General features: G+C 56.8%; 1 protein-coding gene across 2 annotated transcripts in view; it reads left to right on the top strand.

Annotated features, from left to right (window-relative positions):
* Positions 1–3,235: 3,235 nt before the first annotated feature.
* Positions 3,236–14,885, top strand: part of LOC105065390 (beta-galactosidase-1-like protein 2) — a 30,851-nt gene continuing 19,201 nt past the window's right edge. For both annotated transcript variants that reach the window (XM_010950480.3, XM_074357222.1), the window contains exons 1-4: positions 3,236–3,365; positions 12,326–12,523; positions 13,440–13,508; positions 14,090–14,185. In XM_010950480.3, the coding sequence (XP_010948782.2) occupies positions 3,280–3,365; positions 12,326–12,523; positions 13,440–13,508; positions 14,090–14,185 (449 nt within the window). In that variant the 5' untranslated portion in view covers positions 3,236–3,279. The remainder of the gene's footprint in view (positions 3,366–12,325; positions 12,524–13,439; positions 13,509–14,089; positions 14,186–14,885) is intronic.

Consider the following 14,885-nt stretch of genomic DNA (forward strand, 5'->3'; position numbering starts at 1 on the left):
CCTGGCTCCCGTCTCATTCACTGTCAAGCTCTGCCCGGGAAGGCCTGTCTGGCCTCACCCCCTGCAGGCCCCCACCCCCGCAGGTCCTGGAACACCGTGTACTGTGCCTCCCAAGGGCGTTCGCACTGGAGGTCTCTCTGCTCGGATGGCGCTTCCTCCAGTCCAGGCCTCTGTGCGCAGGAGCACTCCCCCTCAGCTCTTTGCTCCGTGACACCTTCTCAGGGAGGCCTCCGCTGTGCACCCTCTGGCCCTCCATCCTCCTTCCTTCACCCACTTCCTTTGTGCCATAGGATTTATTGCCCGTGAACAAAGGCTGCAATTTACTGATTTGTTTGTTCATTCTTGTTGTTTTCTTCCTCTGTAGAAGTTTTGTGTTTGTCCACTGCTGTACCCCAAGCACCTAGAAGACCATTCAGGCACAGTGGATGTTAAACACGGTCGATTTCTTCTTAATGAAGGAATTGCTGTGCGGTCAGATCTTTGGCTTTTCGGCCTCCCAAAGACTGAGCTGAAAAGTGGCATTTTGGGGCCAGCATGGCCAGCATGAGGTGGGTGCAGTCCTTCCTAACACACAGTCCCCTTCCAGCCCCTCCAGTGCACCTTGTGGGGGAGAGGCCTGGATCGCTCATCTGAACTGGGCCTTGCTTTCCTTTTTCATTTTCCAGCGATGAGGATTTTCTACTTTATTTTTGTCCAGGGTTGAAATTCCCTTGCTTATTCCTGGGATTCCCTATGTCCCTATTTCTTTGCTCAAGACTCTGGCAACGTGATGTGATAACTTGACTTCTTGAGGGACCCAGAGCAAAGGGGCTGGAAGTCCGGGCCCCAGGACCCTGATCTGGTCACGTGCTGGCTGGGGCCCGAGTGACTGCTCTGCCACAGCGGCCACGTTCTGCATCTTGTCCTCGTGACTTCAGGAGGGGTTTTGTCACATGTTTTCCTAAAATTCAGGTGCGTCATACTTAAGGCAGTAGCTCAGAAGCAGGACTTGTGACTGTCTGACCTATAAGCCCGTTTGTTACTTATTGAAAATGAAGAGTGAGTCAGCTGATGCAGTTAGTCTGATGGGACTGGTTTTCTCACATGTCTCCGTGTGCTAGCTCCCAGTGATAACCAGTTTCCCTCTCCCTGGGCTCTGTGCTCACACCTCTGTTTCCCGCTGGCTATGTGGGATTCAGGGACTCTCAGGGAAGGACTCACCTCTCTGGGTCTGTTGGAGCTCTGACTCAGAGTGGTGGGCTGAGGAGACCCATGGGACTTCATTTTTTTAGGAAAACTTTTTTTAAATTTTTTCTGAACCAGACCCCCCGGCACCAGAAAGGCAGCCTGTGTGGGTCGTGATGGCTCTGAATCAGGGTTCACGCCCCACATGCCTGGCCAGACCGCTTTGTTCACAGCCCATCAGCCAGTTCATTCAACTGCAGCTTCTGTTCCCAGCGATTTGAGGATTTCATGTTCTGCTTCGGGTCAAGATCATCAAACATTTCGGAAAGGAGTATCTTGAAGGAGTATCTTGTGAATATTTTAAAACCAGAAGTCCTGGCTCGTCAGCAAACACACCTCTGTTAGTGCCACCTCTGTAGCCATCCTGGCATCACTAAGTCCACATAAAGCAAGATTGTTTTTAAGCCGTGAGGAGGGTGTGTTCATAGGTCTGCGCGTCCCAGCAGGGTAAGAGGTCATGATTTTTTCTTTAGCACTGAGTTATTTACATTTTTGTTCCATAAATAAAAACAGAGGACACAGGGATGACCTGAGGATTTCCGGGTTTTTATAGCCCGTGTTAACAAGTTTTACTACTATCCGGGAAAAAATGGAGATGCCAGTGCTGTTTAAATAACTTAAGGGTGCCCCGACTTACGGGACTGTGGGGGCTCACTGCTCAGCCCCAGGGGAGACTGTGGGTGTGTTGGGGATGGGCCTCTGCAGCTCGAAAGGGGACTAATGGCTGATACTGCCTCCCAGTCTCATGGGCTACCTTCTACCCCAGTTATGTCAAAATATTTTCATCACAGTCTTAACAACAACCAATCAATTTTATGACTTAGAAGTGGAAAGAAGGTACTGATTTCGGCGCATGTGCTTAGGGGGAGGTACTGCTCTCTGAGCTTCCCACCCCGTGCCCCTCTCTGGCTCTGAGTCACCCTCCCCCGCCAGCCCCTCCCCTGCTCTTGTTTGTGCGTTTGTTTTTGCCTCTCGTTGGCTTACCTTTTGCTACTTGACTAAATATTTGCTTAATGTTAGAAATGGGACCCTTCACGCTAACTCTGCATGTCTTTGTTCTAGAAGTAAAATCCGTTGTGTTCTTATCAGCTTTATGAGTCCAAAGCTATGTACGAGCGCAGGGAATGGTTTTAAAGCATGCAATGGGGACATTTTCTAGAAACTCTGATGCTGTGAAAAAGACATCAGCCTCCTTAGAAAGTGTTTCAGATTTTCTTTCAGTAAAATTTGAATTTTGTTCTTGGGATAAGTTGGGTTTGTGATGGTTAGAAAATATTAATTTTGCCCATATATTACACAACGTCCTTTGTGACATAATTCTGTGCCAGAATAAGAATTTTATCCATCCTTTCCTAAACTGTGAGGTTTTATCTGCACTTTTTTAAAGTTAAAATATTGAAAGTGGTGAGCGTCAGGTCCAGAACGAGACCTGTGGAACTAAAATCGGAAAATATTTCCACGTTTCCCCTCGCAACCCCGCACCGCCCTATTTGAACAGGAGCCACACTAAGCTACAAATGTTCTAGCTTTTCACATAAGACACCACTTAAGAAATTTTTTACTTCAACCCCCGAATTGTTCTAAGATTTTGTGTTGGCTTTTCAGGAGCCTTTAAGCACCTGCTCGCTAATGCAGCGCAGCGGGGTGACTTCATCCCTGTGCTCTGCGAGTGTGCAAGGGCTGGGTGTGCAATGCGCGCCCTGTACGCCTGCACCTGTTTGCACATCGCGAGCAGGAAAGGAGCCCCCAACACTCGGAGTCCTCTCGGGGCGCGGGAGGCAGGCGGGGACCCGGGGCGCGGGGGAGCTGCAGACCGCCGGACCCCCACCAGCACCCCTACCTGCGCCCCTACCGGCGCCTCTCCGGCGAGGCCCCGCCCCTGCCGCGCTAGGCCAAGCGGCGCGGGGGCGGGACCGTGGGCAGCAGCTAATGAGCGCAGACGGCCGGGCGGGCGGGGACGCGTTGCCCCGGCGACCGGCCCCGCCCCCGCGGCGAGCCTCGGAGAGGAGTGCTGGCTGGAGCTCTGTGAGCAGGTGAAGGAGCCGCGGACGCGCTATGCCCACGTGGAGCGCTCGGCGGCGGCCGGGCCGCACACTCGGACTGCTGCTGCTGGTCATCTTGAGCTTCTTGGTGCTCCGCAGGTGAGCAGACTCCCAGCCCTGCACACCTGCGTTCTCGCCTCCCCTCGCACCGGGGAGCCAGCCCATGAGCCCGCGCACCGCCGCCCGCGAAGCCCGAGTCCCCACGGGACCCGCTCTCCAGCCTCTCTGATCTGGAGCGCCGGCACCCGGTCCCTCTGCGCTCCCAGCGGCCTGGGTGACGCCAGGTGCTGCGCTCCCGGTCCCCGGGCGTCTGTGCCCAGGGCTCCCCATTCCTTCTCCTCCTGGAGGTCCGCAGAACGGGCCTTCAGACCCCTCTCCGACGTCCCCAGAGCCGCGCGCCCCTAGTCTTCCTGCGGAGCCCCCTCTGCTCTTCTCCCAGGTCCCCACATTTCCTGCCAAGCCTAGTGCTAGGCTTCTCTGTTCGGCAGAGGCCAGAGCTCCAGGGCTCACACTAAGGTCAATTTGGCCTGCCCAGTGCAGTCACGAGGACGCTGTCCCAAGGGTCCTCCAAGATCCTACCCTGGGTGCATTTGCCCTGTTCTAGGATTGATGAGCCTTCTCTCTCCACTCTCCCACCAGTCACCGGCTTACCCCTCTGCACTAGCCCCTTACAAAATGTTTGGGGGTGCATTTAGTGATAGAATAATTTACCCAAAGCCAGTGTGGATGCTGGAGCCCCAAATTTTCCTAAACTGTGTCTGTTTATAGGATGCTACAGCCCTGACCCTATCTTTGAGGTCAATGACTCGCACTTTCCATATTCAAAACCTCCGGTGTTGCTGGGAAGGCAGGCCACAGTATCCAGTGCTTTGGCAGGAAAGTTAGTGTTGCAGCTGAAGGCTGAGCCCTTGGACCTGGCGGCAGGCATGCCACCATCGGCTTTATCTTTTGCTTCTTCTCTGTCCCTGTCGGAGGTTCTCTGGACTTCCTCCAGGAGATAGGGAGGGACACTTTTGATGGAGGGCCCCTGACTCTTCCCATTACCCCTTTCCAAGACCTAGGTGTCGTCTTTGTTTGGGAGGTAGGACGTCACGGTGTTGTTTGGGATAAGGAGATGGTGCGCTTCTCACTCTGGGGCCCAGAAGATTTAAGGGGTATTTTGTTTTCCACTTGTTCCCAAGATGTCTTCTTTCCTGTCTGTGGCCACTTACCCCTTCCTGGTTGACTGGTCCTGGCACCTGTAGTTGCGAGGCTGATGCAAAACCCAGGGGGATTCCTCAGCACCTGTGGCCTACGGCAGGATGTCCAGGAACCAGTCCCCCAGGAAGAAAGGCCAGAAGTGTGCAGGGAGCATGTGCTGTGCCCACTGTTGGAGGTCAAGGACGTGGCAGTTCTGCAGGGGACCCAGACAGGTCACTGGGGGGTGGCTCTGAGGGGCCTGAGACAGGCAGGTGGTACACCCTGGCCATCCAGGGGAAGTGGGGGTGGGTGCTTGTGGGTGTCTGGCAGGACAGAGGGCAAGGTGTCAGGCAGCCGAGTGGCCATGAGGAAGCCTGGGCTCTCAGGGTGAGTGAACATGTCCCCGGGTGGAGTGGCCTCAGTAGGAGTTGGTTGGGGCTCGTGGGGCTGCTGGGAAGAGCCACAGAGAAAGAACGGCTGTGTCTTGAGCCCCGGAAGCGGTGGGAATGCTTAGGAAAGGTGTTTTTCCCGCTGAGCCTTCTTTCTGAGCAGGTAAGACAGAGGCCAGAGCGGCTCTGAACCTAGCTCAGGGCCGCCTCTTAGCGTCCTCTGGATGACTCGTCTTCCGGGTGTCTTTTGGACTGCATCACCCTCCCAGGGGGCCTTCCACCCAGCTTGCGCTGGACAGCAGGGATTACGTCTGGGGGCCTAAGCAGAACATCCTTTGTGGCTTCCTCTCCCTGCCCTACTCTAGGTTGACTGGGTCATTAACTGAGTGGGAGGTGGGGCCTCTGCCAGCTGGTGTTGGGGATGTGGGTGTGGCCAGTGGGACAGAGGTCTCCTGGGGACTGGCTACTTGGCTGATGACTTTGTGGGGCGAAGCTGTCAGGATCAGAGGCAGGTATTTGGATGGGGGAGGGGCTGCTCGGCTGCAGCTTTTGTGTCTGAGTTTTTTTTAATTTAAGTATATTCAGTTTACAATATGTCAATTTCTGGTGCACAGCATAATGTTTCAGTCATACATGTACATACATATATTCGTTTTCATTATAAGTTACTTCAAGATATTGAATATTGTTCCCTGTGCTCTACAGAAGAAACTTGCTTATCTATTTTATATATAGTAGTTAGTATCTGAAAATTTCAAACTCCCAATTTATCCCTTCCCACCCCCTTCCCTTCTGCTGTAACCATAAGTTTGTTTACTATGTGTATGAGTCTGTTTCTGTTTTGTAGATAAGCTCATTCATGTCTTCTTTTTTCTTTTTTTAGATCCCACCTATGAGTGGTATCATATGGTATTTTTCTTTCTCTTTCTGGCTTACTTCACATAGAATGATGATCTCTAGGTCCATCCATGTGGCTGTAAATGGCATTATTTCATTCTTTTTTATGGCGGAGTAGTATTCCATTGTATAAATATACCACAGCTCCTTTATCCAGTCATCTGTTGACGGACATTTAGGTTGCTTCCACGTCTTCTTAGCTGTCGTATATAGTGCTGCACTTTTTAAAAAATGATCTTTACCTTGGGCTGGTTCCTGGTCAATCACAGCTGTTTGATTACATCATATCCAAGAAACAGGAGGACCGTGAGGACTTTTCAGGAAGATTTTACCCTTTGGTTTTTAGTTGAAGAAAGGTCTTTTAAAAAGTTACCTTGATAGCAGGGTGATTGTCATGCAATAACCACGTGTTTGGCAGGGAGAATCTGCCAGGTTTTGATATGTGGACCCGCCCATGGACCCATCGCTGAAGTGAAGATAGTGAAAGTACCCATCAGCCCCAGAAAGTGCTTGCGAGGCCCTGGCGTCTCCCTGTACCCACCTCCCTAGCCGTGACGTGCTGCTTTCTGCCACCACACATTAGTTTGCACTTTCTAGAGTTTTTCAGAAGTGTGACCCTGAGGTACATCCTCTGTCTCGTTGGCCTCCTTCTGTCAGCATGTTGTCTGAGGTCCAGGACGCGTGGGTCTATGTCAGGGAACCACGGCTCTGGGCCTCACTCTCCCGCCTCTTCCAGCTGCCTGGACACAGGGATGCGAGCCGGTGTTGTCAGGGCGTGGTGCCCACTCAGGGCTTTCTTTTAATATCAGTGCATCCCTGAGCAGTGGTCTGGTTAGCTCGGCACCCATCACACCTGAGAGCTTAGCTGGCAGAGTCAGCAAAGAGGAGGCCGTCAGTTAGACCACACACCTCTCGCCTTCTCTGGTGCGTTCGTGTCTCCCCTGCCCCAGCACTGTTTGGATCTCAGGCCCCAGATCCTCTCAGAGGACAAGGACCCCCCCAGACCCCTTGGGGTAGATGGGTCACTCAGCCACAGAACCAGGTCACTTTGTTTGGGCCGAATCATGGCCAGTCTGTCTTCGAAGGGCAAGTGCACAGCTCTGCCTCTCATCCTGGGCTCCTGAGAGGTCACTGATTTGATGAGTTTTGCCTGTTCTGGGCTCTGTGCATGAGGCCTGAGTTGCGTTCCCTGGGGGGGCTCTCTGCACGCTGTCCTATTCATCTGGCAGTGGAAGTGCCACCCCTCTGACCCCTGGGGGGGAAGCTCACACCCGAGGCAGTGGCACAGGTGGGGAGGAGGTGTCTGAGCCACCCTGGGCCGGAGGGTGGCGTGGGCTCTGAGAGTCTCGGGACAGTCCGAGCTGGCAGCTAGAGGGGACCAGAGGGTCTCAGCAAGCACGCGGACAGTGAGGGTGTGTTGTCCCAGGAGACCACTGGGAACTCAGCACTAAGGAGCCACAGGTATCAGGAAGTTGGCCAAGGAGTTCTCTCCCTCTTCGTGCAGGTAAGGGGCTGGTGAGATAAAAGCTTTTCATCTTCCATTATGTCACCTTGAGTGCTCTTCTGATGCAGATTTGGGAGATGCTGGAGCTTAGAGAGATCTTTTCAGAACATGTAGTACCTGCCAAGGACTCTGGAGTCCGCCCCCCCGCCCGCCCCCTTGATCCTGCTGAGTTCTTTTGGAGAGGGGGCGTCTGCTGCTTCCTCTCCACTCCGTTCTACCTTTTGCTTAAATTGATTGCCTGGATATTAAAGGCTGTGCTGGCAGAGAGTCCCCTGGGGAGGGGCCCCCCCTGGGATGGAAGGGCGGGGTGGGGTCCCCAGAGGCCCATGGTGGGGAGGCAGGCCTGTCTTGAGGGGGTCTCGGGTGGTGACTATGGGTTGGTACCCGCTGCAGGACGGTGGCTGGGCCCCCCTTACAAAAGCACATTGTGTGTTCATGCCAAATTTACTTTGTGCCTGCATCATCTGTGAAGAGGATGGAATAGCTGAATAAAATGAGCTTCTCCCGGTCCTGGCCCCTGGGCGCCCTCTCCCCCACCGGAGGAGGTCCCAGCAACCACTTCTCTTGGGGCCCCGCACAGAGGCCGGAAGCTGTAGCGTCTCCCCTTGTGTCCGAGGCTCAGGCTTATTCAAACAGCCCTCCTCCTGGGCATCGGTTGCTGCAACGTTGCAGGGAGTATCTGTTGGGTGTATTTCTGTGCCTAGAATGGCTGACCCTTGGAGATACTCATTTTAAATCCTGACGGACATTTGAAGTAAGTAAAAATAAGTTAGAGTAAGTAAATCAACATCATGTTCCGTTTCTGTTGGATCGGGCTGCGCTCTGAACCTGACGGGGAAATTCTGTTTGTGCTCAGAGCGTCTTGTAAGAACGAGCCCCACTCTTACATACCCAGGTCTGTCGGCCCCATGTGGTGGATTTTAAAGGCTGTTCACCACGTTGTCCCCTGTTTGATGAAGTCCTTCTTTTCCGACTCCGCAGGCATCTCCCAGTGTGGAAGCCCGTCGTCAGGGGAGCCCTTGGGGTTATCTTACAGAGCCGTCCTCTCCCCCGGGGCTCAGATGTGGCACTCTTTCTGTTTACGATGCTGGCAATGGAAATTTTTCCCAAAGAAAGAGCGCGGCGGCTTGTAACGTCAGGTCACTTTTGTGGTTGTTGTGTGGGTGATCACTAAGGAGGCGATATCGTCATTTCACAAGGGGGTCTCAAGCCTTTCTCTGGTACACACTTGTTTGCGCACAGAGCCCTGTGGTCTCTAGATGTGGCCCCACCTGACCTGCCGCAGCCTGGTGCCGGCCAGTGCCTGGCGTGCCTGGGGCCTTCCTGGAGCCGCAGCCACGCCACAGACCTGAGTGGTGCTGCAGGACGACTGGGCATCCCCGCGGAATCAGTGGCTTGCTTTTGGACGGAAGGCCAAGCCCTTTGGAAGTATTCAGTACCTCTCCCAGCAAAGGAGGAACCAGACCCTCAGGCCCAGGCCAAGGAGCACATCCAGGAAGCTGGGCCAGGCCTGCGCACAGAGCTCCGTCTCCCGGGGCCGAAGTCCTTGGGGCCCAAGGGTTGATCCAGGAGGCAGTCTTTTAGAGCAGAGGCATTAGGGACACCGGCTGGGGCGAGGGAGTGGGTGGTCCCTCCTTCCCCAGCTGAGGGGGCATGTACAGGGCTGAAGGCAAGGCCCAGACATCCCCGGTGGGCAGTTCAGGGGGTTGGGGTGGCCAAGGAAATTGGAGCCACATCAGAATCTTGAGAGTGATAGACAGAAATTTGTATTTTGGACCCAAGTGAGGATGTGTCGTCCGGGCAGTTTAACGTGTCCGTCTGAGAGAACCCGGCCACTTGGACGGGTGGAGAGGTGACAGCGTTCTTGGTCAGCATCTTTAGTACGATGCCTTCGACCCAGATTCCGTTGACCCTCTGCTTAGGGGCCCTAGTCGGTCCCAGAGCACCTGGAAATTGGGTTTGTTAAGTCATCATCTCAGATTAGCAAGTGCATGTTATGTGTGGAACCAAGCCATTCAACCCTCAGGACCAGCAGGGACTCAGGTTCTGGGAACCGAACTGAGGACCATTTCTGCAGGGTCCTACCTCGCATACCAGCTTGTCCACAGCCTTGGTCAGCCTGAAATTGTGTGAGTGCTGCCCTGTCGCTGCTGGAGACAAACACCCTGCAGGGCTTGATGACTCTGTCTCTGCCGCTTCTGGGTGCGTGGACGCCAGCCTGTCTGGATCTGGGCACGTCTGTGTGACCCCATGGCAGGCCCGCCTATCCCACCCCGACCCAGTCGTGGTCACCATTTGCTGCACCTACAGGGGACGCAGGGACGCCCTGCGGCAGGGCAGGGGGTGCTCCAGGCCTGTCCTGATTAGCGCACTTTGTTCAAGGAGGGGATGGGGTCTGGCCCTCCCCCACCACCGGCTGGGAACCCACTTGTGGGCCCGGCTCATGGGAGGGGTGCTGTGAGACTGTCACCTGCTCATCTGCCCATTTTCAACCAAACGTGTCCACTCGGTCCCTCTGACCACATCCCGTGACCTGCAGACCGTGCCCTCTGTCCTCAAGGATGGTGTGAAGTATGAGCAGGCTTCTCCCTCCCCCCTCCCTCCCCCCGTCCCCTCCCGATGACACCCCTGCTCCAGGAGGGTCTCTGCTCCACGTTTCCCTGGCAGCCTGCGCTGTGCCTGCAGGAGGGGTGCCAGTGACAGGATCGCGGAGACCGTGAGGCTGTGTGAGGCCCCGCCAGGGTCCTGACACGGGACCTCCTGCCAGGAGCCTCTCAGGAGGCTGCAGACAGAGCAGAATAGTCCAGAGGACGATCAGGTCGGGGTTGAGGCCCGCTGTCCAGGTTGTTCTAGGACCGAGAGGCTGCTCACCCACAACGAAGCAAAGACAAAGGCAACAGGAATTCAGAAGGTGTTAATATGAGCTCCGGCCGGAGAGAAGGCAGGTGCCCTGGTCAGCAAGCCTGCCGTCCGTCCATGTGTCGCAGTGGCCCCAGGCCCGCCCACGGTTCCCGTCCAAAGCCGTGCTTCCCAGTCTGTTACTACACAAAACACAATAGAAACAAGTGACTGGAGAAAGGACACAGACAGAAAAGTATACAAGGTACCGCCCAGCCTTTCATGACTGGCGTCAGTGGACACATGGCCACTGCCATCGCAGGGAAGCGTCCCCACCTCTGGATGGACCCGGCAAGGACCAGGCGCTGGCTGTGTGGTGAGGCCAGCGGGCTGGAGTGGACCATCTACACCCTCTCCCGCCCGTCTGCTGGCCGTTCCCCGAGGACACTGGCCTTCACGTCTGTGCTGTTGCCCCCGGTTTACTGTGTGTTCTTGTATCCCTGGGTTCAAGCGCCCTCTTCTCCACGAAGTCCCCTCCGGCTCTGCCCAGCTGGTTTAGGTGGTTTAGGTGGGTTCTTCGTTCAGCAGTTACCTGTGCACTTGGCCGCTGTCCTCTGTCGTCATGAAGCCGGCTGCCCAGTGGGGCCCAGCACATGATGAAAACGGGGACCTCGTTTAAGCATCACTAAGACTTTCAGGGTGGGGATATGTTTGCATGTGGTGACGTGGTGGCCACTGTAGCCACGTCTTGTGCCATCAGGGTGTGGGGTTGCTTGTCAGGCCCCAAGCTCACTCTCACGGGGGCCTCCTGAGTGTGGGGCCCTGGAGCTACATGGTCCCTGCTGCAGAGCCGGCCTGCCGTGTGTGTGCGCGCGCGTGCGCTCACGCGCGCACGTGTGGCTGTGTGTGTGACTCCCTGCAGCTCTCAGGACTGGAGCTGTCCTCCCCGGCCTGCCTGGGTGGCGGAGGCCGCAGATGTCGGGGTCCTCCCAGGGCTGGGTGCTCGGAGGGGCTTTGGCGGGATGGGAGCGGGCTTTCTGAGGAGCTCACGCTCGTGCAAGCAGCTGTGTGTGTGCGCCACATGCAGTTGCTGAAGTGTGAACCGTTAAAGACTGCGGCCAGTGAGCAGCAGGGCCCTGGCTGCTCCACAGCACAGAGTGTGCATGTGGACAGTCAGAGCTGAGGCCCTTGGCCTTGTAGGTGGAGGAGAAGCCACCGGCACGTGGGAGAAGGAGGCCAGTGCTGGTGGCGGAGATGGGGGCACCCAGAGCTGGAGAGGGGCCCGCCCGCAAGCTCAGTGGGTGTTGGCCATGGGCCTGCGGGTCCGCCCAGGGCCTCCACCCGAGGCGCTGCAGGAGGAGCCGTCCTGGAGGGGAGTCTGGAGTCAGGACTTCTGGTTCTCACGTGACTGTTTCAACCAGCGTGTGGTTTTAGCCATTGTTTCAAAATGAGTGGAAAGACCAGAGTGGTTTAGGGACTTTTAAAGCAAAGGAAAATCTGCTTTCGCACCAGATGCACTCACTCTGGTTGTGTGTCTCCAACTTTCCGAAACTCCTGGCTGGAAACTCCTGCTCCCACCTCTCTCGCTGCTCCCTCTGGCCGTCAGGAGATGGGGCGCAGCAGAGAAGGAGGGGTTCTTGGAGCCCTGAGTCTCAGGGTCAGTTTGAGGGCCTCCCCATGGCCAAACCGCTAGATGCCAAGAGGTGCTTCTTCCAGGATTAAGACTTTCCAGCGTCCCCCAAACCCGCCCTGGGGCTCCCTGTCCTGCCGGCTTGTCCCTGGGCCAACACTCCATCTTCAGGTCACAGTAAGACCTGGAATCTGGTCAAGAGCTGACACCGTTCCTAACCAGGTGCCTCTTTCCAGGTCTCTGCCCCTCACGCCCGGCAGCTGTGACCATGAGGTGGCTCGGAGGTACTGTTCCAAGCAGTCGCTGCTTCGGTGTTTAGTCAGATGGCCTCGTCAAGCTGGCCATCGTAGGAAGCCGGGTCCTCCCCCGAGTTCCCCCCCGAGTCCCAGCACCCACAGGCAGCTTCTCAGCCCTAAAACCCCTCCCCGTGCAGTGTGACCCTTCCTCCTTGCTGTGAGCACATTCTCCGTGTGAAACACCGCGTGTGTCTTGTGCACGGGCTGGAGGGTGAGGGTGTGGAGCTGGACACCGGGCAAGAGGAAGCCTGTCCCGGCTGCACTCTCACTGCCTGGACACCAGCTCGCCCCCCAGGATGGGCGTCCGACGACTGCTCTCCTTGCAGGTGGAGCTGGCACGGCCTGGTCCCCACGTGGCTGAGACACCGGCACTCGGGGCTGCAGGCCAAAGGCCAGAACTTCATGCTGGAGGACTCCACCTTCTGGATCTTTGGGGGCTCCATCCACTACTTCCGGGTGCCCCGCGAGTACTGGAGGGACCGCCTGCTGAAGCTGAGGGCCTGCGGCTTGAACACCCTGACCACGTGAGTGCGGCCGCCCTGGCCACCAGGCCGCTTTCCTGGGAGAGGTCCTGGGGTCTGCGTCCCGGGCCTCTTGGTGTTTTGTGGACTGGCTTTGAAGACAGTTCTAAAAAGAGTTACAGGGATGTTCTGAGCTAGGACAGCATAGCTGAACAAAGTGTGTAATTTTCCAGGAAGACTACCTAATAAGGTCCTTTTATTGCAAATGTGAGTTCTGATCCGGGGGGGATGTCCTCATGTGGTAGGGCTCCTGGAGCCGGTGGCAAGATTGCAGGGTGAGCATTTTGCTTTATTAAAGCCAGATAATCTGTATAATCTCTTGAGTCTGAACTGGAAGCTGGCAAGCCTCTCCCTTTACCTGTGCAGGCTTGGCAGGGGGGGGAGGCTCCACCACAGCGGGGGCGGGGGGGGGGGGGCCGGTCCAGGAGAGAAGCCGCCATCCTTACTGTTACCACGTGTGACTCCACGCCTCTGCCTCCTGAGCGGGGTCCCTTAAAGGACCTGCTTCGTGTCCTTGTCTTCTCTTTAGAGTAAGAACCTCCATTCTGTCACCGGGTTTGGGATTCTGGAGGCGGCGGCAAACATGGGCTGATGATTGAGGGTTCCTCTTACCCTCCGTTGAACTGGGTTTCCTCTGAAGCGACTTCTCTGGCTGGGAGGGAGGGGGACGCGCTCGGGCTCCCCTGTGGCCTGTTTCACCCCCCCCCCCCACAGGAGGTGGCTTACCCTGGTTTCTCTGAGGTCCCTAAATCTCCTCAATTAGTTCTCGGTTCCAGTGCTGACACCATTAAGACAGTGCACCTAGGAAACACATCTTCAACCGTCATGACGGGTTTTGGGGATAGAAAGTGCTAATTTTTAGGGAGATGAAGTGGAATAAATGAACAGCTCATGCCTGTAATTCTCTTTCCTGCCACAGCTACGTCCCGTGGAACCTCCACGAGCCAGAAAGAGGCAAGTTCGACTTCTCCGGGAACCTGGACCTGGAGTAGGTGCTGCTGCTGCGCCCGCGACCCTGCGGGGCGGGGCGGGGCGGGGCTCCTTGGGGCGGGCGGGGACCGCGGGCGTCTGCACTCTGCTCCCCCCCCACCCCCCCGAGAGCCAGAGAGAGACTGGGGTCTGGAGCCTGTTCCCAGGACCCGGGGGACTCGCTCCCGTGGTGACCCTGTTACTCCCAGGGCCCAGGCCATCTCCCCGTGCCCAGAGGTGTCCGGCCCCGTCCCCGGGGTGGGCCCCCCTCTGCAGTGCGGTCCATGCGTTCCGGCCGCCTGGGCGGGGACGGGGGCTGCCCCTCCAGGGCCGCAAGGCCATCCGGGCCAGTCTCCCTGTCGGACCCCCGTACCCCTCTGTGCCCCTCCTCCTGCCCCAGAGAGCTGTGCAGACGTCCTAGGCTGGGGGCCTCTGCTGTGACCTGGTGGGGGTGTCCCCTGCTCTGTGTGTGGGGGCCGCGTCCTGCCCTCAGTGCCACCAGCCCTGTGAGAAGAGGGGAGGCGAGGAGGGGGCGCGGTGGTGCCGAGCTGTCCGCCCCTTGGCTCTGAGGCCTGAGCGCTGGTGACTCTGGCTCCCTAGGGCCTTCGTCCTGCTGGCCGCGGAGGTCGGGCTGTGGGTGATCCTGCGTCCGGGCCCCTACGTCTGCAGTGAGCTGGACCTCGGGGGCTTGCCCAGGTGAGTGGGGCTGGGGGTGGGGGCGGTGGGGCCTCCGGCAGTGGCTTGACTTGAATTCTGTGCTTGTGCAAAACGCTAATCAGAAATGTAGGTTTAATTTCATTGTCAAAGTTTATTTTTCATTCTGTCCTGAAGTTCCTTTTCAGAATAAGTGGCCCATTTAAGTGATGCCCCAGTTGTGGCCCTGGTCAGATTCCACGTGGTCCTTTTGTGGCGAGCAGCAGGGCCGCCATCCTCCCAGCCCTGGGCCTCCGTGTGGAGCCGGAACTCCGCGGGTTATTTGTCTGCCCCTGACCGGCCTCGCTTTCTGATAAGCAGGTTTTTAAAGCCCCAGTGTTGTGAGGAAGTGTAGGGGAAGCAGCTGCTTTGCTTCCTCCTTCGTCTTCAGATCTCAGACCTTAGTGCGCCGTCGTGGTGTGTGGTCTCCACGGGGGTCAGCAGTGTGTCTGGTCAGATGCGGACTTGGGCCAGAGTCCCCGGGCAGCACATCCAGTCCTCGTCCTCATCCTCGGGGCCACTGATTTCCAGCAAAAAGGTCTTCCTGTGAGCAGGAAGCCACCCTCAGTGCTCCAGCCAGTTAGCCTCCCCTCCCTGCCCCGCCGCTGGCGGGGGAGGGGAGGAGGCTGGTCCCGTCTGCTCTGTCTGCTGGGCCTTCTCCTGGGGGGCCCTCACACTCTCATCTCTAGAGTGACCCCGCCCC

Source organism: Camelus bactrianus, chromosome 33 (genome assembly GCF_048773025.1).
Source record: "Camelus bactrianus isolate YW-2024 breed Bactrian camel chromosome 33, ASM4877302v1, whole genome shotgun sequence".
NCBI lineage: Eukaryota > Metazoa > Chordata > Mammalia > Artiodactyla > Camelidae > Camelus > Camelus bactrianus.